Here is a 24,957-nt window from a genome sequence, read left to right as displayed (position 1 = left end):
TTGTCAGAGGCTGCAGAAGGACATAGATAGGCTGGAAATTTGGGCAAAGAAATGGCAGATGGAGTTCAATCCAGATGAATGCGAAGTGATGCATTTTGGTAGAACTAACGTAGCGGGGAGCTATACGATAAATGGCAGAACCATAAAGGGTGTAGATACGCAGAGGGACCTGGGTGTACAAGTCCACAGATCCTTGAAGGTGACGTCACAGGTGGAGAAGGTGGTGAAGAAGGCATTTGGCATGCTTGCCTTTATAGGACGGGGCATAGAGTATAAAAGTTGGGGTCTGATGTTGCAGATGTATAGAACGTTGGTTCGGCCACATTTGGAATACTGCGCCCAGTTCTGGTCGCCACACTACCAGAAGGCCGTGGAGGCTTCAGGGAGAGTGCAGTGGAGGTTTACCAGGATGTTGCCTGGTATGGAAGGGCTTAGTTATGAGGAGAGATTGGGTAAACTGAGGTTATTCTCAATGGAAAGGCGGAGGATGAGGGGTGACCTAATCGAGGTGTATAAAATTATGAAAGGCATAGATAGGGTGAACGGTGGGAAGCTTTTTCCCAGGTCGGTGGTGACGTTCACGAGGGGTCATAGATTCAAGGTGAGGCAGGGAAGGTTAAACACGGATATCAGAAGGACATATTTTACACAGAGGGTGGTGGGGGCCTGGAATGCGCTGCCGGGCAAGGTGGTGGAGGCAGACACACTGGGAACGTTTAAGACTTATCTAGACAGCCATATGAACGGAGTGGGAATGGAGGGATACAAAAGAATGGTCCAGTTTGGACTAGGGAGCGGCACGGGCTTGGAGGGCCGAAGGGCCTGTTCCTGTGCTGTATTGTTCTTTGTTCTCCGCCAGACACTGGTCGACTCCACACTGACCCCCAGATATTGGGGAACTCCACACTGCTCCCCAGATACTGGGCGACTCCATATTGATCCCCAGATACTGGGCGAGTCCACACTGTCCCCCAGATACTGGGTGACTCCACACTGTCCCCCAGATACTGGGCGACTCCACACTGACCCCCAGATACTGGGTGACTCCACACTGTTCCCCAGATACTGGGCGACTCCACACTGACCCCAGATACTGGGCGACACTACACTGACCCCCAGATACTGGGTGACTCCACACTGTCCCCCAGATACTGGGTGACTCCACACTGTCCCCCAGATACTGGGCGACTCCACACTGTCCCCCAGATACTGGGCGACTCCACACTGTCCCCCAGATACTGGGCAAGTCCACACTGTCCCCCAGATACTGGGCGACTCCACACTGACCCCCAGATACTGGGGGACTCCACACTGTCCCCAGATACTGGGCGACTCCACACTGTCCCCCAGATACTGGGCGACTCCACACTGTCCCCCAGATACTGGGCGACTCCACACTGTCCCCAGATACTGGGCGACTCCACACTGTCCCCCAGATACTGGGCGACTCCACACTGACCCCCAGATACTGGGCGACTCCACACTGTCCCCCAGATACTGGGCGACTCCACACTGACCCCCAGATACTGGGCGACTCCACACTGACCCCCAGATACTGGGCGACTCGACACTGGCCCCCAGATACTGGGGGACTTGAAACTGTCCCTCAGACACTGCGCGACTCGACACTGTCGCCCCGATACTGGGCGACACACACTGACCCCCAGAAACTGGGCGACACACACTGACCCCCAGATACTGGGTGACTCCACACTGACCCCCAGAAACTGTGTGACTCCACACTGTCCCCCAGATACTGGGCGACTCCACACTGTCCCCCAGATACTGGGCGACTCCACACTGTCCCCCAGATACTGGGAGACTCCACACTGTCCCCCAGATACTGGGCGACCCCACACTGACCCCCAGAAACTGGGTGACTCCACACTGACCCCCAGAAACTGGGTGACTCCACACTGTCCCCCAGATACTGGGAGACTCCACACTGTCCCCCAGATACTGGGAGACTCCACACAGACCCCCAGATACTGGGAGACTCCACACTGACCCCCAGATAATGGGCCACTCCACACTGACCCCCAGATACTGGGAGACTCCACACAGACCCCCAGATACTGGGTGACTCCACACTTTCCCCCAGATACTGGGAGACTCCACACAGACCCCCAGATACTGGGAGACTCCACACTGACCCCCAGATACTGGGCGACTCCACACTGTCCCCCAGACACTGCGACTCCACACTGTCCCCCAGATACTGGGCGACTCCACACTGTCCCCCAGACACTGCGACTCCACACTGCCCCCCAGATACTGGGCGACTCCACACTGTCCCCCAGACACTGCGACTCCACACTGTCCCCCAGACACTGCGACTCCACACTGTCCCCCTGATACTGGGCGACTCCACACTGTCCCCCAGATACTGCGACTCCACACTGTCCCCCAGACACTGCGACTCCACACTGTCCCCCAGATACTGGGCGACTCCACACTGTCCCCCAGATACTGCGACTCCACACTGTCCCCCAGACACTGCGACTCCACACTGTCCCCCAGATACTGGGCGACTCCACACTGTCCCCCAGATACTGGGCGACTCCACACTGACCCCCAGACACTGCGACTCCACACTGTCCCCCAGATACTGCGACTCCACACTGACCCCCAGATACTGGGCGACTCCACACTGACCCCCAGACACTGCGACTCCACACTGTCCCCCAGACACTGCGACTCCACACTGTCCCCCAGATACTGGGCGTCTCTATATTTTCACCTGGGCTTTGGGCCTTTATCACCTGGTGAGGGGAGAGTTGGGGCAGCTTATCTTCCGTCAGTGTTTCTTTCCAATGCCGTGTACCTCTGTGTGGCTCTGATTCGACTGACTGTGTCCCGGCTTCTCCTTAATCGGAGATCCAGGGAAAAGGTGAAGGAATGGGAGGGTATCTGAGTCAGCACATTGACAAGCCGCAGGAGAGAAGTGAAATCAGCAACTCCCCAAGGCTCTTTCAACAGCACCTTCCAAACCCAGGAGCACTAATATCTGGAAGGACAAGGCAGCAGGTACATGGGGACACCACTGCCTCGAAGTTTCCCTTCAAGCCACTCACCATCTTGATTTGGAAATATATCAGCCGTTCCTTCACTGTCGCTGGGGCAAAATCCTGGAACTTCCCCCCTAACAGCACTGTGGGTGTTCCTACACCACATGGACTACAGCTCAGCACCACCTTCTCAAGGGGCAATTAGGGATGGGCAATAAGCGCTAGCCCAGCCAGTGGTGCCCACACTCCCTGAACAAAATGAAAAGTCTGTGGGGACACTGGGTACAGTTGCCAACCCTTCAGGATTGTCTTGGATTTTAAGTTGACTGATTAGTGTCACAATTCGGCTCACGTTAACACTGCAGAGAAGTTACTGTGAAAATCCCCTGGCCATCACACTCCGGTGCCTGTTTAGGTACACTGAGGGAGAATTTAGCACGGCCAATGCACCCTAACCAGCTCGTCTTTCAGACTGTGGGAGGAAACTGGAGCACCCGGAGGAAACCCACGCAGACATGGGGAGAATGTGCGAACTCCACACAGACAGTGACCCAAGCCGGGAATTGAACCCATGTCCCTGGCGCTGTGAGACGGCAGTGCGAACCACTGGGCTACTGTGCTGCCCCAAGTCTCCAGACATTGAAGTTTAATCCCCAGGTTGCTGCTGGAATGGGGGGTAGGGGGTGGTAACACAGGAGAGAGAAAAGTAAAATGACTAGGACATTAAATTTTTTTTTTCATTTAATTTGATCACTTTTGGTTGTGTGAAAGATAGGAGCGGGAGGCAGGGGGGAGAAGGGCTGTTTGAAAAGAAAGATTTATTCGATTGAGTCTGATTCCCGATGTGCCTCGGTGTCAGTGAGACATGGCGAGGATGGGGTTGTTGGGACGGTGTTGAGTGGGGGTAGCGGGGCAGTGGGTGGGCTGTCATGTGAATAAAACCTCAATGAAAGGCGGCACGGTAGCACAGTGGTTAGCGCTGCTGCCTCACAGCACCAGAGACCCAGGTTCGATTCCCGGCTTGGGTCACTGTCTGTGCGGAGTCTGCACGTTCTCCCGGTGTCTGCGTGGGTTTCCTCCGGGTGCTCCGGTTTCCTCCCACAGTCCGAACGATATGCAGGTTAGGTGGATTGGCCATGCTAAATTACCCCTTAGTGTCCCAAGGTGTGTAGGTTAGGTGGATTGGCCATGCTAAATTGCCGTTTAGTGTCCAAAGATGTGGAGGTTAGGTGGATTGGCCATGCTAAATTGCCCCTTAGTGTCCAAAGATGTGTGAGTTAGGTGGATTGGCCATGCTAAATTGCCCCTTAGTGTCCAAAGATGTGTGAGTTAGGTGGATTGGCCATGCTAAATTGCCCCTTAGTGTCCAAAGATGTGTGAGTTAGGTGGATTGGCCATGCTAAATTGCCCCTTAATGTCGAGGATGTGCAGGTTCGGGGGATTGGCCATGCTAAATTGTCCCTTAGTGTCCAATGATGTAAAGGTTAGGTGGATTGGCCATGCTAAATCGGCCCATAGTGTCCAAAGATGAGCAGGTTAGGTGGATTGGCCATGTTAAATTGCCCCTCAGTGTCCAAAGATGTGTGAGTTAGTTGGATTGGCCATGCTAAATTGCCCCTTAGTGTCAAGGGGTTAGCAGGGTAAATATGTGGGGTTACAGGGAACCGGGTCTGGGTGGGATTGTCGCCAGTGCAGGCTCGATGGGCTGAATAGCCTCCTTCTGCACTGTGAGGAAGGTGTCTCTGGCAGAGTTGGGAACCACAGGAGTCGAAGGCCTCCAGTTCCTCGCGTCATTTGCATTCCAGGTGTGTGCAGACTGCTTGCCACGCTCGGGGAGACATTATGCTCCTGATGATAGATTATAAAATCATCTCTTCACCATTAAGCAGCTCCTTCCACAGATTACAGCCTCCGAACACTGTACAAGGCTGGCTGGATTAGACATCTCTGATCCACTGCTCCTCCCCACTGACTGTAGCGGGGTGTGGGGGGGGGGGGCTGTGGCGGGGGTGGGGGGGGGGGGGCGCGACGCTCTGAATTATTTAGGCTTTAAATGCCAAACTCTCTCGAGCAACAATACACTGCGGTGAATTATTCATGGCACGGCTGGGGCGATTTTATTTACAGTCAGGAGGCTGACGTGGGACGACTTGGCATTCTGGCAGCACAGGTGCTGTCAAAGATCCCATCTGTTTTAACCTTTTATCGCTGGCCGGTTGCCAAGGCAACTGGGAGGATGGCAGGGAGGGGGGGGGGGGGGGGGGTGCGTGGGGAGGCCCCCGATCGCGGACAATTCCAGCCGAGGCCTCCTCGGCAGGGCCGGCCAGCCTTTAGCACACGGTTTCCTGCGTGTCATGGCGGGTTGACTCCAGCGGCTGGGCGCATCCGTCTGCGGCTAACACTGAATGCCGAGTGGGCATTTCCCGACAGAGAGCTTTTCCATTGATGTGACCGGGCTATGTGCTATTGTGGGATGCAGCGTGGCCGTGTGCAGCTTGACATTACCTTCCAGTCACACGCCCCTGTTGCTGAGGACGAGGGTACCACACTCATAGAATCCCTACAGTGCAGAAGGAGGCCATTCGGCCAATTGAGCCTGCACCGACAACAGTCCCAGCCTATCCCCAAAAAACCCCACATATTTACCCTGCTAATCCTCCAGACACTAAGGGCAGTTTAGCATGGCCAATCCACCTAACCTGCACATCTTTGGACACTAAGGGGCAATTTAGCATGGCCAATCCTCCTAACCCGCACATCTTTGGACACTAAGGGTTAATTTAGCATGGCCAATCCTCCTAACCCGCACATCTTTGGACACTAAGGGTTAATTTAGCATGGCCAATCCACCTAACCTGCACATCTTTGGACACTAAGGGTTAATTTAGCATGGCCAATCCTCCTAACCCGCACATCTTTGGACACTAAGGGGCAATTTAGCATGGCCAATCCACCTAACCTGCACATCTTTGGACACAAAGAGGCAATTTAGCATGGCCAATCCACCTAACCTGCACATCTTTGGACACTAAGCGGCAATTTAGCATGGCCAATCCACCTAACCTACACATCTTTGGACACTAAGGGTTAATTTACCATGGCCAATCCACCTAACCCGCACATCTTTGGACACTAAGGGTTAATTTAGCATGGCCAATCCACCTAACCCGCACATCTTTGGACACTAAGGGTTAATTAAGCAAGGCCAATCCACCTAACCAGCACATCTTTGGACACTAAGGGTTAATTTAGCATGGCCAATCCACCTAACCTACACATCTTTGGACACTAAGGGTTAATTTAGCATGGCCAATCCACCTAACCCGCACATCTTTGGACACTAAGGGTTAAATTAGCATGGCCAATCCACCTAACCCGCACATCTTTGGACTGTGGGAGGAAACCGGAGCACCCGGAGGAAATCCATGCAGACACGGGGAGAATGTGCAGACTCCACACAGACAGTGACCCGAGGCAGGAATTGAACCTGGGTCGCTGGGGCTGTGAGGAAGCACTGCTAAACACCATCCCACCGTGCCACCCATGCAAACACCATTGCTGCAATTAGCCTTCAAGGGATGGTGGCATGCCATCACTAGAAGTGGAATGTGTCATGCGTTCCAGTCTCTGTGTCACTTTAGCCTGTGAGTGGAACACAGCACACACAGCTCTGTGGTTAATGTCTTCCTTCTATCCATCCATGTACATATGTTCTGTGCCTGCTCTTAACAAATGAGCTGACACCGTTTTCACACAATGAGGGATTGGATCCTTTATATCATTGGGAAAACACAACAGCTGTCAGCCCTCTCGAGGTTCCCCCCAAATCACAGAGCCTCCTGCCCTGCGGACCAATATCACCATCCCTTCATCATCGCTGGGTCTATTTCCCAGAAGGGTTGCTGGAAAACAGCAGGGGCAAGGTTTTGAGCTGATAACATGAGGCCATTTTGTGATGATGAGGGAGCTAAAGGTTAACGGAGGGAAGGGATGGGAACGTGGAGTTGAGGTGACAATCAGATCAGCCGTCATCGATTAGGGTGCATTGGTCGTGCTAAATTCTCCCTCAGTGTACCCGAACAGGTGCCTGAGTGTGGTCATAGAGTCATTGAGGTTTACAGCATGGAAACAGACCCTTCGGCCCAACTTGTCCATGCTGCCCTTTTTTTTAAAAACCCCTAAGATAATCCCAATTGCCTGCATTTGGCCCATATCCCTCTATACCCATCGTACCCATGTAACTGTCTAAACGCTTTTTAAAAGACAAAATTGTACCCGCCTCTACTACTACCTCTGGCAGCTTGTTCCAGACACTCACCACCCTCTGTGTGAAAAAACTACCCCTCTGGATGCTTTTGTTATTCTCCCCTCTCACCTTAAACCTATGCCCTCTAGTTTTAGACTCCCCTACCTTTGGGAAAAGATATTGACTATCTAGCTAATCTGTGTCCCTCATTATTTTATAGACCTCTATAAGATCATCCCTCAGCCTCCTACGCTCCAGAGAAAAAAGTCCCAGTCTATCCAGCCTCTCCTTATAACTCAATCCATCAAGTCCCGGTAGCATCCCAGTAAATCTTTTCTGCACTCTTTCTAGTTTAATAATATCCTTTTTATAATAGGGTGACCAGAATTGCACACAGTATTCCAAGTGTGACCTTACCAATGTCTTGTACAGCTTCAACAAGACGTTCCAACTCCTGTATTCAATGTTCTGACCAATGAAACCAAGCATGCCGAATGCCTTCTTCACCATTCTGTCCACCTGTGACTCCACTTTCAAGGAGCTATGAACATGTACCCCTAAATCTCTTTGTTCTGTAACTCTCCCCAACGCCCTACCATTAACTGAGTAAGTCCTGTCCTGGTTCAATCTACCAAAATGCATCACCTCGCATTTGTCTAAATTAAACTCCATCTGCCATTCGTCAGCCCACTGGCCCAATTGATCAAGATCCTGTTGCAATTGGAGATAACTTTCTTCACTGTCCACTGTGCCACCAATCTTGGTGTCATCTGCAAACTTACTAACCATGCCTCCTATATTCTCATCCAAATCATTAATATAAATGACAAATAACAGTGCACCCAGCACTGATCCCTGAGGCACACCGCTGGTCACAGGTCTTCAGTTTGAAAAACAACCCTCTGGCTTCTGTCAAGAAGCCAATTTTGTATCCATTTGGATACCTCACCCTGGATCCCGTGAGATTTAACCTTATGCAACAACCTACTATGCGGTGACTGAAGGATTTTCACAGTAACTTCATTGCAATGTTAATGTAAGCCTACTTGTGACACTAATAAATAAACTTTTACTTATTGAATGATGGTGAATTATAGAGGTCTATAAAATAATGAGGGGTATAGATCAGCTAGATAGTCAATATCTTTTCCCAAAGGTAGGGGAGTCTAAAACTCGAGAGCATAGGTTTAAGGTGAGAGGGGAGAGATACAAAAGGGTCCAGAGGGGCAATTTATTCACTCAGAGGGTGGTGAGTGTCTGGAACGAGCTGCCAGAGGTAGTAGTAGAGGCGGGTATAATTTTGTCTTTTAAAAAGCATTTAGACAGTTACGCGGGTAAGTTGGGGATAGAGGGATATGGGCCAAACGTGGGCAATTGGGACTAGCTTAGGGGTTTAAAAAAAAGGTGGCATGGACAAGTTAGGCCAAAAGGCCTGTTTCCATGCTGTAAACCTTGAGGACTCTAAGGCTCAGGGGGTTGGGGAGTTGGGGAAAGGGAGGGGGTCGCATAGCAGCAAATGGCCACTCCTGCTTCTGCTACTTCACAAAGACAGGATGTAGAAGGGGAATGGAGAGAAACAAGGGCAACCAGGGATTGGTCAATAGATCTGGCGCTATCAGCATTATCCCAGGATCAGGTGAAGGGGCTCACAGGACCATAAGAAATAAGAACAGGAGTAGGCCATTCAGCCCCTCGGGCCTGCTCCACCATTCAATAAGATAAAGTTAAAGTTTATTTCTTAAAGTCACAAGCAGGCTTACATTAACACTGCAATGAAGTTACTGTGAAAATCCCCTAGTCGCCACACTCCGGCGCCTGTTCGGGTTACACTGAGGGAGAATTTAGCACGGTCATTGCACCCGAACCAGCACACCTTTCGGACTGTGGGAGGAAACCGGAGCACCCGGAGGAAACCCACGCAGACACGGGGAGAATGTGCAAACTCCACACAGACAGTGTCCCGAGGCTGGAATTGAACCTGGGTCCCTGGCACTGTGAGGCAGCAGTGCTAACCACTGTGCCACCGTGCCACCCGATCATGGCTGAGCCGGTATTCCTCATGTCCACTTTCCTGCCCTTTCCCCATAACCTTTGATTCCCTTACTGATCAAAGATCTATCTATCTTGGCCTTAAATATACACAAGGACTCTGCACTCCACAGCTCTCTGTGGCAAGGAGTTCCAAAGATCCACAACCCTCAGAGAAGAAATTCCTCCTCACCCCAGTATTAAATTGGTGTCCCTTTATTCTGAGACTCTGCCCTCTGGTCCTGGACTCTCCTATGAGGGGAAACATCATCTCAGCATTTACCCTGTCAAACCCCTCAAGAGTCCTCTATGTTTCAATGAGATCACTTCTCATTCTTCTAAATCCAATGGGTAGAGTCCCAACCTCTTTCACCTTTCATAGAATCACAGAATCACAGAATCCCTTTCATAGAATCATAGAATCCCTACAGTGCAGAAGGAGGCCATTCGGTCCATCGAGTCTGTACCGACCACAATCCCACCCAGGCCCCGTAACCCCACTTATTTACCTTTGCTAATCCCCTGAGACTAGGGTCAATTTATCATGGCCAATCAACCTAACCCGCACATCTTTGGACTGTGGGAGGAAACCGGAGCACCCGGAGGAAACCCACGCAGACACGGGGAGGACGTGCAGACTCCGCACAGACAGTGACCCGAGGTCGGAATTGAACCGGGGTTCCTGGCGCTGTGAGGCAGCAGTGCTAACCACTGTGCCACCGTGCCGCCCACAAGATTGTCCTCATAAGACAATCCCGCCTAGTGAACCTTCTCTGAACTGCTTCCAATGAAATAATAACTTTCCTTAAATGAGGGGACCAAAACGGCTCACAGTGCTCCAGATGTGTTCTTTCCAATACCTTGTACAGTTGCAGCAAGACTTCCCTTCTTATACTCCAACCCCCTTAAGGGCCAACAAGGTTGGTCCACTTTGGCAGCAATAATAGGAAGGCAGATTATTATTTTAATGGGTGTAAATTAAGAGAGGCAGATACTCAGCGAGAGCTTGGTGTCCGTGTGCATCAGTCGCTGAAAGTAAGCGCGCAGGTACAGCAGGCAGTAATGAAGGCAAATGGTATGTTGGCCTTCATAGCGAGAGGATTTGAGTATAGGGATAGGGATGTTTTGCTGCAATTGTACAGGGCGTTGGTGAGGCCACACCTGGAGTATTGTGTGCAGTTTTGGTGTCCTTATCTGAGGAAGGATGTGCTTGCTATAGAGGGAGCACAGCGAAGGTTTCCCAGGCTGATTCCTGGAATGGCAGGTCTGTGATATGAGGAGAGACTAAGTCGGTTAGGATTATATTCATTGGAGTTTAGAAGAGTGAAGGGGGGATCTCATAGAAATTTATGAAATTCTAACAGGGTTAGACAGGGTAGATTCAGGAAGAATGTTCCGGATGGTGGGGGAGTCCAGAACTGGGGAGTCATGGTTTGAGGATAAGGGGTAAACCTTTTAGAACTGAGGTGAGGAGAATTTCTTCACCCAGAGGGTGGTGAATGTGTGGAATTCACTACCACAGAATGTAGTTGAGGCCAAAACATTGTGTGATTTCAAGAAGAAATTAGATATAGCTCTTGGGGCTAAAGGAATCAGGGGATATGGGAGGAAGGGGGAGATCAGGATATTGAATTTGATGATCAGCCATGATCAAAATGAATGGCAGAGCAGGCTTGAAGGGCCGAATGGCCTCCTCCTGCTTCTAGTTTCTATGTATGTTTCTGTGTTTGAATTACCCTTCCTGATTACCTGCTGTACCTGTGTGCTAGCTTTCTGTGTTTCGTGAACAAGTGCCCCAAGTCCCTTTGTGCTGCAGCTTTCTGCAGTTTTTCTCTATTTAAATAATACTGTTCTTGTGTCCTCCCTTCCAAAATGAACAACTTCACCTTTTCCCACGTTATCCTCTATTTGCCAACATTGGCCCACTTACTGAGTCTTTCACTATCTCTTTGTAAACCCTGTATCCCTCTCGTAAGTTGCCTTTCGACCTATTTTTGTGTCATCATGAGCTGAAGCCATGGAGGTGCCCAGGAAGACAACCGGAATCCAGACTGTTAAACAGGAATTGCTAACAGCAAGTAATTCAGCAGTGGAACTCGCAGTGACAGGGATCTCAAACTCATAGATTCATAGAAGCTCGACAGTGCAGAAGGAAGCCATTCAGTCCATCGAGTCTGTACCCACTTTTTCTGACAGAGTACCTTACCCAGGCCCTTTCCCCCGCCCACTCCATGTAACCTCACATATTTACTATGGCCAATCCACCTAATCTACACATCTTTGGACACTAAGGGGCAAGTTAGCATGGCCAATCCACCTAACCTACACATCTTTGGACACTAAGGGGCAAGTTAGCATGGCCAATCCACCTAATCTACACATCTTTGGACACTAAGGGACAATTTAGCATGGCCAATCCACCTAATCTACACATCTTTGGACACTAAGGGACAATTTAGTATGGCCAATCCACCTAACCTGCACATCTTTGGACACTAAGGGACAATTTAGTATGGCCAATCCACCTAACCCACACATCTTTGGACACCACGGAGCAATTTAGCATGTCTAATCAACTTCTTTGAACTGTGGGAGGAAACCGGGGCACCCGGAGTAAACCCATGCAGACATGGGGAGAACGTGCAGACTCCGCACAGACAGTGACCCAAGCCGAAAATCGAACCCTGGTCCCTGGCGCTGTGAGGCAGCAGTTAATTACTAACTCTGAAGTTAGTCAGAGTATCTTGTGAACACCCAGACAACTGCCCCGCCTGAGTTTTGGATTCTATCATGCCATGGGAAGTATTCAAGCTCCAGAGAGTTACTCCATTCGTGGAGCAATAAAAAAGACAACAACAAAAGGAGAAATTAGATCTTTATCTTGTGCCATTCATGACCTCATATCTTCCTAAAGAAGCCCTGATGGCAGCAGGAGAGGTGATGCTAGCACACTGGCAGTGTCATTGGACTGATAATCCCAAAGGAGAAATGGGATCGGGACTTGAAGTATCACGCTGATGGGTAGAAGGAGTGAAATCTGGGTGGCACGGTGGCACAGTGGTTAGCACTGCTGCCTCAGAGCGCCAGGAAGCCGGGTTCAATTCTGACTGTCTGTGTGGAGTTGGCACATTCTCCCTGCGTCTGCGTGGGTTTCCTCCAGGTGCTCCAGTTTCCTATCACACTCTAAAAGACGTGCTAAATTGCCCCTTAGTGTCCTAAAATGTGCAGGTTAGGTGGATTGGCCATGCTAAATTTTCCCTTAGTGTCTAAAGATGTGCAGGTTAGGTGGATTGGCCATGCTAAATTGTCCCTTAGTGTCCAAAGATGTGTAGGTTAGGTGGATTGGCCATGCTAAATTGCCCCTTCGTGTCCTAAGATGTGCAGGTTAGGTGGATTGGCCATGCTAAATTGCCCCTTAGTGTTCAATGATGTGCAGGTTAGGTGGATTGGCCATGCTAAATTGCCCCTTAGTGTCCTAAGATGTGCAGGTTAGGTGGACTGACCATGCTAAATTGCCCCTTCGTGTCCTAAGATGTGTAGGTTAGGTGGATTGGCCATGCTAAATTGCCCCTTCGTGTCCTAAGATGTGCAGGTTAGGTGGATTGGCCATGCTAAATTGCCCCTTAGTGTTCAATGATGTGCAGGTTAGGTGGATTGGCCATGCTAAATTGCCCCTTCGTGTCCTAAGATGTGCAGGTTAGGTGGATTGGCCATGCTAAATTTTCCCTTAGTGTCTAAAGATGTGCAGATTAGGTGGATTGGCCATGATAAATTGCCCCTTAGTGTCCAAAGATGTGTAGGTTAGGTGGACTGACCATGCTAAATTGCCCCTTAGTGTTCAAAGATGTGCAGGTTAGGTGGATTGGCCATGCTAAATTTTCCCTTAGTGTCTAAAGATGTGCAGATTAGGTGGATTGGCCATGATAAATTGTCCCTTAGTGTCCAAAGATGTGTAGGTTAGGTGGATTGGCCATGCTAAATTGCCCCTTCGTGTCCTAAGATGCGCAGGTTAGGTGGATTGAACATGCTAAATTGCCCCTTAGTGTCCAAAGATCTTCAGGTTAGGTTGGATTAGCCATGGGAATTGTGTGGGGTTACAGGGATAGAGCATGGAGAGGGCCTGGGTTAGACACTCTGCCAGCAAGCCAGTGCAGGCTTGATGGGCCGAATGGCTTCTCCAGCAATGTAGGGATTCTATGACAGTCGCTATGTAAACCCTGAGGTTTCCATCATCTCCCTGGGTTCCTTCCAAAGAAGCTTTTGCAAACATACTTCCATTAATCCTCTCCACCATCAACGTTGTTAGGTTCAACTGTTCAATTTTGATTTTGTTAGCCTGTTTACTATTGATGCTCACGATGCTTGGTTGGTTAAGTCTGGGCGCAGACTCCGAGTCAAGTAAGCAGACTGTAGAAAGTGCTAGAGTTGTAAGCACAGAGCAGACATGTTAAAACACTAAGAATTAAACCCGTTAAACATATACCAGTGTCATCTCTGCACAACTCCGAGATATAGAACGTGCAATAAATATCTCTGGGCTTTCCGACACGGATGCCATCATCTCACGTGAGAACACCATCCACCAGGTACACGGTACATACTCTTGCAACTCAGCCAACGTTGTCTACCTGATACGCTGCAGGAAAGGATGTCCCGAGACATGGTACATTGGGGAAACCATGCAGACGCTACAACAACGGATGAATGAACACCACTCGACAATCACCAGGCAAGACTGTTCTCTTCCTGTGGGGGAGCACTTCAGCAGTCACGGGCATTCAGCCTCGGATCTTCAGGTAAGCGTCCTCCAAGGCGGCCTTCACAACACACGATAGCGCAGAGTCATAGAAATCATAGAAACCCTACAGTGCAGAAGGAGGCCATTCGGCCCATCGAGTCTGCACCGACCACAATCCCACCCAGGCCCTACCCCCACATATTTACCCATTAATCCCTCTAACCTACGCATCCCAGGACTCTAAGGGGCAATTTTTAACCTGGCCAATCAACCTAACCCGCACCGCTGAGCAGAAACTGATAGCCAAGTTCCGCACACATGAGGACGGCCTCAACCGGGATGTTGGATTTATGTCACATTATCAGTAACCCCCACAGCTTGCCTCCTGGACTTGCAGAATTTCACTAGCTGTTCTGTCTGGAGACAATACACATCTCTTTAACCTGTGTTTAATTTTCCCTCCACCCACATTGCCTGTACATTTAAGACCTGGCTGGTTGTAGGATTCGCATTCTAATTAGTATTCTGCAACTTGATTCTGTCTGTTTGCACTGTTTGAGAGCAGATATCCACTCCATCTGACGAAGGAGCAGTGCTCCGAAAGCTTATGGTATTTGCTACCAAATAAACCTGTTGGACTTTAACCTGGTGTTGTGAGACTACTTACTGTTTCCGCTAACCTCAGGGCCAGCCACATCTGACCACTGGCTGCGTTCCCTGCTATGACTGGCTCCCAAAAAACCTTTCAAACCTTTCTTGACCTTTCAAAGCTTTCCTAGCATTTGCACAGGTCATTGTTCAGGAACCCCTCACCAGCACATAGGACCTAAGAGTAGGAGTAGGCCATTCAGCCCTTCGAGCCTGCCCTGCTGTTCAGCAAGATTATGGTCAATTTGGTTCCAGTCTCAACTCCGCTTTGCTGCCTCTCAAAAAAATCTGTCGAGCTCTCGAGCAAATTCAATGATCTGGTCACCTTTACAGGGGAACCAGGGATGGGCAATAAATACATATCTGGATAGAAAATTCACAGATAAAAGATGAGTCTCGGAGTTGCTTCATTCTCTGGCAAGTCGACAGTGTGGTAGACTGAACAGTGTTTCATTACTCTGCACAATATCCACTTCTGAGAAGCCTTTAGCTTCCTCACAATGCAGCTGGATGTGGGGAAATATATCGGAGTCTTTTATTGTTCATTGTGTGAGGTGACCTTTCCACACAGCAGCCGCATGGCGGGCAGTCAAATCGATCTCAATATCAAACCTGGCGGCTTGGAGAATAGGACAACTTCAATCGCCCATTTTCCCGCTGCGAGACTGTCTCAAAGCCAGCCGACACTCTCTGATTCTGTGACTCACAGCCCCCTTACCATCTGCGCACAAGATCAATATTTTCCAGCGCTCTGCACTGGGCTCATGAAAAAAGAGTTTATAAAAAAAGTTTATTTATTAGTGTCGCAAGTCAGCTTACATTCACACTGCAATGACACACTTCCGCTACGACTCTCACCAACTTTTACAGATGCACCATAGAAAGCATTCTTTCTGGTTGTATCACAGCTTAGTATGACTCCTGCTCTGACCAAGACCCGCAAGAAACTACAAAAGCTCGTAAATGTAGTCCAATCCATCACGCAAACCAACCTCCCATCCATTGACCCTGTCTACACTTCCTGCTGTATTGGTCCCCTTATTTACGGAAGGATATATTGGCCTTGGAGGGAGTGCAGAGAAGGTTCACCAGGTTGAGGGGTGTTGATTATGAGGAGAGACTGAGCAGATTGGGTTTGTACTCGTTGGAATTTAGAAGGCTGAGGGGGGATCTTATAGAGACCTATAAGATAATGAAGGGGCTGGATAGGGTAGAGGTGGAGAGATTCTTTCCACTTAGAAAGGAAGCTAGAACTAGAGGGCACAGCCTCAAAATAAAGGGGGGTCAGTTTAGGACAGAGTTGAGGAGGAACTTCTTCTCTCAAAGGGTGGTGAATCTCTGGAATTCTCTGCCCACTGAAGTGGTGGAGGCTACCTCGTTGAATATGTTTAAATCACGGATAGATGGATTCCTGATTGGTAAGGGAATTAGGGGTTATAGGGATCAGGCGGGTAAGTGGAACTGATCCACTTCAGATCAGCCATGATCTTATTGAATGGCGGGGCAGGCTCGAGGGGCTAGATGGCCTACTCCTGCTCCTATTTCTTATTTTCTTATGTTCTTAATGAAGTTACTGTGAAATTCCCCTCGTCGCCACACTCCGGCCCCTGTTTGGGTACACTGAGGGAGAATTTAGCACGTCCAATGCACCCGAACCAGCACGTCTTTCAGACTGTGGGAGGAAACTGGAGCACCCGGAGGAAACCCACGCAGACACTCTGTGCATTCCGCACAGACAGTGATCCAAGCTGGGAATCGAACACAGGTCCCTGGTGCTATGAGGCAGCAGAGATAACCACTGTGCCAACGTGCTGCCCTGTTCATGGCCAATGAGTGTGACATTTGGTGAGTTTAATGTCCAATTCTTCTGCTGTTCAAAGACACACTCATCAACTCGTCAGCTCATGTTCCAACATATTCGCATTCCTGTCTCTACTGTCTCAGAAGACTAAGGAAATTTGGCATTTCCGCTGTGACTCTCACCAACTTTTACAGAAGCACCATAGAAAGCATTCTTTCTGGTTGTATCACAGCTTGGTATGGGCTCCTGCTCTGCCCAAGACCGCAAGAAACTACAAAAGCTCGTAAATGTAGCCCAATCCATCACGCAACCCAACCTCCCATCCATTGACCCTGTCTACACTTCCTGCTGCCTCAGCAAAGCAGCCAGCATAATCAAGGACCCCACGCACCCCGGACATTCTCTCTTCTACCTTCTTCTGTCAGGGAAAAGATACAAAAGTCTGAGGTCACGTACCAACCGACACAAGAACAGCTTCTTCCCTGCTGCCGTCAGACTTTTGAATGGACCTACCTCGCATTAAGTTGATCTTTCTCTACACCCTAGCTATGACTGTAACACTACATTCTGCACTCTCTCCTTTCCTTCTCTATGAATGGTATGCTTTGTCTGTATAGCGCGCAAGAAACAATACTTTTCACTGTATGTTAATACATGTGACAATAATAAATCCAATCAAATCACCGTGGAAACCTGAGATCATCAAAAATCCGGCCACCCGTGCGTGAACTTGCAGCAAGGCCCTGGATGGGAATTCCAACCCTCAATCCACCTGGGGACGTGAAATCTCCTGCCTGAGGTCGACGGACCCTTCAACGGTTCATTAAACTGTCTGTGCCGCCCACAACGATTCCACTCCCCCCGCTCCGGAGGTTGGGATTGGAAAATGGACCCCCTCCGCCGTTCCCCATCATCCTCTGTGCTCACAGCCCCACACACTTCCTGCCAAGCAACTTCTTCATTTTAACATTCTCATCCTTGTCTCCCCTCCAGCCCACCACTGTCCCTGACCCTGGGAGTTCCTCTGACCCCACAGCGCTCCCTGACTCCAGCCCCATGAGGGGACTCTCGATTTTAATCCCTCCATCACTGGTGGCCATGCCCCAAAAAATCATAAAATTATAGAATCCTACAGGGCAGAAGGAGGCCATTCGGCCTATCGAGCTTGCACTGACCACAATCCCACCCAGGCCCTATCCACATAGCCCCATGCATTTACCCTAGCTCGTCCCCTTGATACTAAGGGTCAATTTAGCATGGCTAATCCACCCAACCCGCACATCTGTGGGATCCATCTAATCCCAGTGCTCTGGATGTCCAATTCTACATCCGGCCCCCCCCCACCCTCCACCCACCCCCCCGCCGCAACACAAAAACACACACACACACAAAAACACACACACACACACACACACACAAAAACACACACACACACACACACACACAAAAACACACACACACACACACAAAAACACACACACACACAAAAACACACACACACACACACACACACAAAAACACACACACAGAAACACACGCACACACATACACACACACAAAAACACATGCACACACACACAAAAACACACGCACACACACACACAAAAACACATGCACACACACACACACAAAAACACACACACACACACACACACACACAAAAACACACACACACACACACAAAAACACACACACACACAAAAACACACACACACACACACACACACAAAAACACACACACAGAAACACACGCACACACATACACACACACAAAAACACATGCACACACACACAAAAACACACGCACACACACACACAAAAACACATGCACACACACACACACAAAAACACATGCACACACACACAAAAACACATGCACACACACACACACACACACAAAAACACATGCACACACACACACACAAAAACACATGCACACACACACACACAAAAACACATGCACACACACACACACAAAAACACATGCACACACACACACACAAAAACACACACACACACAAAAACACATGCACACACACACAAAAACACATACACACACACACAAAAACACACGCACACACACACACAAAAACACATGCACACACACACACACAAAAACACATGCACACACACACACACAAAAACACATGCACACACACACAAAAACACACGCACACACACACACACACACACAAAAACACATGCACACACACACAAAAACACATGCACACACACACACAAAAACACATGCACACACACACACACACACACAAAAACACATGCACACACACACACACACACACAAAAACACATGCACACACACACACACACACAAAAACACATGCACACACACACACACAAAAACACATGCACACACACACAAAAACACACGCACACACAAAAACACACGCACACACACAAAAACACATACACACACACACACACAAAAACACATGCACACACACACACACAAAAACACATGCACACACACACAAAAACACATGCACACACACACACACAAAAACACATGCACACACACACAAAAACACACACACACACAAAAACACATGCACACACACACAAAAACACATACACACACACACAAAAACACATGCACACACAAAAACACGCACACACACACACACAAAAACACACGCACATGCACACACATACACACACAAAAACACATGCACACACACACAAAAACACATGCACACACACACAAAAACACATGCACACACACACACACAAAAACACATGCACACACACACAAAAACACACACACACACAAAAACACATACACACACACACAAAAGCACACACACACACAAAAACACATGCACACACACACACACAAAAACACATGCACACACACACAAAAACACACACACACACAAAAACACATGCACACACACACAAAAACACACACACACACAAAAACACATGCACACACACACAAAAACACACACACACACAAAAACACATGCACACACACACAAAAACACACACACACACAAAAACACGCACACACACACACACAAAAACACACGCACACGCACACGCACACACACACACACAAAAACACATGCACACACACACACACAAAAACACGCACACACACACAAAAACACACGCACACACATACACACACACACAAAAACACACGCACACGCACACACATACACACACACACAAAAACACACGCACACACACACACAAAAACACACGCACACACACACACACACATACACACAGCCTCTCTTTCTCCTTTTCTCAGACACTTTTTAAAGACCTTTCAGACGAACCTAATGGACGGGATTTTACGGCTTTGCGCAACCTGAAACCTTAAAATCCTACCCGAGGTCAAAGGACCTTCTGTGGCACAGTGGTTAGCGCTGCTGCCTCACAGCGCCAAGGACCCGGGTTCGAGTCCCGGCTTGTGTCACTGTCTGTGCAGAGTCTGCATGTTCTCCCCGTGTCTGCGTGGGTTTCCTCCCACAGTCCAAAAGACGTGCTGCTTAGGTGCATCAGCCGTGCTAAATTCTCCTCAGTGTACCCGAACAGGCGCCGGAGTGTGGCAACTAGGGGATTTTCACAGTAACTTCATTGCACTGTTAATGTAAGCCTACTTGTGACACTAATAAATAAACTTTAAACTTCCCATGCTCCGCCCCTCGCCCGCTCCGATTCCTGTGGTGGGTGGGTCAGTAAAATTCCGGCGAATATCTCCTTATGCCCTCAGGGTCACTGCGGAATATCAGCCTCTGGATTTGGGATTCTGCCTCTTGGATTGGGCCCATGGCTGTTTGACTCAAAGGTCAGAGTGCACCTGATATCACCATGACTGGTTTGGACCAGGAGCATTTTCATTCAGAACATTGTGGGTTCAAACCCCATCCAGAACTTGAGGCTAAGATCCGTGGGCACAGCCTCAGACTAAAGGGACGAGCCTTTTGAACCGAGATGAGGAAGAATTTCTTCAGCCAGAAGGTGGTGAATTTGTGGAATTCATTGCCACAGAAGGCAGTGGAGGCCGGGTCATTGAGTGTATTTAATACAGAGATAGATAGGTTCTTGGTGGGTAAGGGGATCAAAGGTTATGGGGGAATGGGGTTGAGAAACTTATCAGCCATGACTGAATGGTGGAGCAGACTCGATGGACCAAATGGCCTAATTATGCTCCTATATCTTATGGTTTAACATAAAATATGTGTAGAGTCAATAGATTTTCTGAAATTAGAATCAGAGAACAGAATCATAGAATCCCTACAGTGCAGAAGGAGGCCATTCGTCCCATTGAGTCTGCACCGACCACAATCCCTCCCAGCCCCTATCCCCATAACCCCATATATTTATCCTGCTAATCCCCTGACTAAGGGGCAATTTAGCATGGCCAATCCACCTAACCTGCATAGTGTGGAGTGTGGGAGGAAACCGGAGGACCTGGAGGAAACCCAGACAGACACGGGGAGAACGTGCAAACTCCACACAGTCACCCAAGGCTGGAATTGAACCTGGGTCCTTGGTGCTGTGAGGCAGCAGTGCTAACCACTGTGCCGTGATGGTACAGCCTCCAATTTCTTTCCACCACACAACTCACCAGGGGTCTCTCCCTCTCTTACCGCCAGCCATTGGCGTATTTGGAAGGATTTTAAAGGTTGACACTCAACCTGTTTGGCCGCGTTATGAGCGCATCTTCCTTGGCCGTCAAGTCCTCGAACCCGGAGCGTCTGGCTCAGAGACAGGGACACTAAGCCACTGCTCCACAACAGCCCCTCATGATCAACATTGGACTGAGAAAAACAAATGAAAATAAGGCTTTGGCGGTGTGGGGAAGATTAAAATGCAAGTCTGTAAATCCATATCACACCTAATCCAAGATAGCTGTTATTGAATCCCAAACCCAACAGAGTGTGATGATTTTCACAATAACTTCATTGCAGTGTTAATGTAAGCCTACTTGTGACACTACTTATTTATTAGTCACAAGTAGGCTTACATTAACACTGCAATGAAGTTACTGTGAAAATCCTCGAGTCGCCACACTCCAGTACCTGTTCGGGCCAATGCACCCTAACCAGCATGTCTTTCGGACTGTGGGAGGAAACCGGAGCACCCGGAGGAAACCCACGCAGACACGGGGAGAACGCGCAGACTCCACACAGACAGTGACCCAAGTCGGGAATCGAACCCGGGTCCCTGGTGCTGTGCGGCAGCAGCGCTAACCACTGTGCCACCACAGTAACAAATAAACTTAAATACTGGGGGATTTTCACGGTAACTTCATTGCAGTGTTAATGTAAGCCTACTTGTGACACTAATAAATGAACTTTAATGGACAATGGGGTGAATTTTCCCATTCCGCCCACCGCGGGAATCGCAGCGGGCGAGGGGCGGACCATGGAAAGGTCCGTTTACCTCAGGCGGGGTATTCCGGTCTGGGGACGAGTGAAGCCGGAAACTCCCGCCCGACGGGTTTCCCCCGGTGTTGAGGAGGGTTTGAGTGTGAGGAAGGGCTCCTACCTGTGGTGGGGTCGGGAGGTCCAAACTCGAGCGAGTACCTCAGCACAAAGTGGTTGTTCCAGACGTAGAGCTGGTTGTCGCGGGGGTTGTAGTCCACGGATGAGACGTACTGGTAGGGGTTGGGGAAGGCGATGGACATGGGCTCCTCCCGATTCAGGTTGGTGTTGAAGGCAAAGTCGATGGTGTTGCCGATGACCTCGCTGTCGTCCTCCTTGGACACGGAGCGCACCGCGTAGAGGACGCCACAGACCATGAAGGCGTTGGAGGCCGAGCGCTTGTCGTACACCGTCTCCCAGGTGCCCTCGAAGCGCAGGGTGTACGGGTTGAGCTGGCTCACCACCAGCTTGCCGTTGTTCTGCTCTGTGGCGTAGATGGCCCACAGCCCGTTCTCGTCCACGGCCAGGTCGATGTCGGTCTTGCCGCCCCAGCGGTAGGGCGAGGTGTCGTGGTAGTTGGCGCCGCCAATGATGGCCTCGCCGCTCTTGATGCGGGTGCGCAGGTCGAACTTCACCACGTTGCGCGTCCGCTCCTTGTTGTAGAAGACGGCGCCGTCGTACACCACGAAGCCGGTGCCATCCACGCGGTGCGGCAGTCGGTACGAGGTGGTGGGCCGGCCAGCCGTGTAGTCCCCCCAGGAGCCGTACTCTGTCAGCGTGTCGGTCCGGTACGGGATCCACGGCATGTAGTAAATGCGGTCGCCGGCTTGAAGGGGGTCCTTGCACCAAGCGCCCGCCTCGTGCTCCGACTCGAAGACGTTGGTCGGCTCATAGACTCTCCGCAATGTCCCGGGGCAGACGAATACTATGGAGCAAGTGGGATAGAGACACAGACTCATCACTTTTACTCTTAACAAATCACATCTCATGTACAATCAAACAGTCGAGACACGATTTGATATCTGATTCATTGTCAGACCCAGTCTGCTACGAGCTATCGCTTTGTGATCCAAAATTGAGCTGATATTCTGACCACCGTTTGCTCGGGAGAGGTGAATAAATTAATCCGCGGCTTTCGTTGACTCAGCTTCACCTGCCATGCGTCTCCACGGCATCGAGGTTGTCGCCAACGCAGGGCCCAAGTCCGACCTTGCAGATCCAACCTGTTGCCTGGAGTGAATGGATAAGGGATTGGCGCCAGATCCCTCAATGTGCCATCTTCCCCTCCCGCTACCCGCTCAGAGAAGAGACGCTGAGCGATGGGGGGGATGAAGCGGAGTTGCCGGTGTTTGGACTGGGGTGGGCACAGTAAGTAGTCTCACGACGCCAGGTTGAAGTCACTCACCTGATGAAGGAGCGGCGCTCCGAAAGCTCGTGCTACCAAATCAACCTGTTGGACTTTAACCTGGTGTTGCGAGACTACTCACGATGGGGGAATGGGGGAAGGTTGCGGGGTGGGGGGGGGGTGGGGGGGGGGTTTCATGTGAAGCGCGGGCCGAGGTTTCAAGTGGTCAATCCCTGGAAGGCTGTGAGTGATTGGTTAACTAATTTACTGCTCCATCAATCAACATTTCTTCAGACAGATGGACAGGGGTTGGGGGGGCGGGGGGGTTGTGGAAATTTGGGTATCTATTGGCAGTCACCTCAACATCAAAGGCCTCACACCTTTCCTCAAGGGGAAATCAACCCTGCCATGCGATGGGAAGCATCATCTTAAGTGTGTTCTCCCCCCTCCCCGGGTTAAAGGGTAGGACCTACTCTCGATCGGTATCCCATAATTCCCGCTCCGGGAGCGTGCTCATGCCCAAGGGTGAGCACGGGACGGGGGCTCCTTCCGCAAAGGATCTCGACAATTTTTAAAAACTGTCTCTCTCTCTCTCTGTCAGGTCGACCATTTTAATTCCCACACTGAGAGAACTGAAGGCCCCGGAAGGTCGGGAAAGGCAGCAAAAGAACTGATTCGATGGAGGACTGGCCGGAGCCACGGACAGATGTTAATGGGGCGTGACGGAATGAGCGTCAAGGCAAATGAGGCAAAGGGGAAACAGAGAGATTCAGTGACGGGGTAAAGTTTATTTTATTAGTGTCACAAGTAAGGCTTACATTAACAATGCAGTGAAGTCACTGTGAAAATCCCCTAGTCGCCACACTCCTGTTCGGGTAACACTGAGGGAGAATTTAACACGGCCAATGCACCCAAACCAGCACGTCTTTCGGACTGTGGGAGGAAACCGGAGCACCCGGAGGAAACCCACGCAGACACGGGGAGAATGTGCAAACTCCACAAGGTGACCCAAGGCGGGAATCGAACCCGGGTCCCTGGCGCTGTGAGGCAGCAGTGCTAACCACCGTGCCACTAAGTAACAGAATAACAAGACGATACCAGGATCCATTAACTGGAAAGCATTAATAAAATTGCAACACGGATGTATCGTTGGCAAATGCCCTTCAGTGTAGATAGGTGTGAGGTAGTAGGCTGAGGTAAGATTACTAAGTAATTCAGATAGTCCTTGGAAAATACGTGCCTAAATGAGGTAGAGGAGTTGAGGGATCTAGGGGGACAAATACAGAAATCATTAAATGTAGCAAAACACAGGTTAACAAGGCCAGAGCAGGAACCAACCACGCACTGGGGTTCATTCCTGGCAGGACAACATTGAAAAGCAGAGAAAATATGTTAAATATTGCTAAAAAGAGATACAGGTTGTCGAAGCCTTTTAATTTTGAACTCGTCCGGACAAATGCAAGAATACCAAATTTCAAAGGATCACAACAACCTACGCCGCAGGAAAAGGGGATGGATTGGCCACCAAGTTGCCTCTGAGTGGCCACGGTGTCGCCATGGAGAATGCGCTTGGCCAATCGGGGCTTGAATGGCCAACCAATCAGCGCCCTTTTTCCTCTTGTGACACAAGTTACGATGGCCGTCAATTTGGCACTCTTCGGCTTGTCCTGTGGGGGGGGGCGCAAAACTAAAAGTTCCGTCAACCACCGTCTCCCCTCACAGTGTGTTTCGAGTCAAGTTTAAC

The 24,957-nt window shown here is 49.8% G+C and overlaps 1 protein-coding gene across 1 annotated transcript in view; it reads right to left on the bottom strand.

The window, feature by feature from the left end:
- LOC144486426 (adhesion G protein-coupled receptor L1-like) overlaps positions 1-22,793 on the bottom strand; it is a gene marked incomplete at its 5' end in the record, with an annotated part of 221,516 nt that extends 198,723 nt beyond the window's left edge. The window contains one exon of the mRNA XM_078204462.1: positions 21,993-22,793. Within this exon, the coding sequence (XP_078060588.1) occupies positions 21,993-22,793 (801 nt within the window). The remainder of the gene's footprint in view (positions 1-21,992) is intronic.
- Between the last annotated feature and the right edge of the window lie 2,164 nt (positions 22,794-24,957).

This window comes from Mustelus asterias, unplaced genomic scaffold (assembly GCF_964213995.1).
Source record: "Mustelus asterias unplaced genomic scaffold, sMusAst1.hap1.1 HAP1_SCAFFOLD_335, whole genome shotgun sequence".
NCBI lineage: Eukaryota > Metazoa > Chordata > Chondrichthyes > Carcharhiniformes > Triakidae > Mustelus > Mustelus asterias.
Note: the sequence above shows the minus strand (reverse complement) of the source record. Positions and strands in the feature narration are given on the sequence as shown.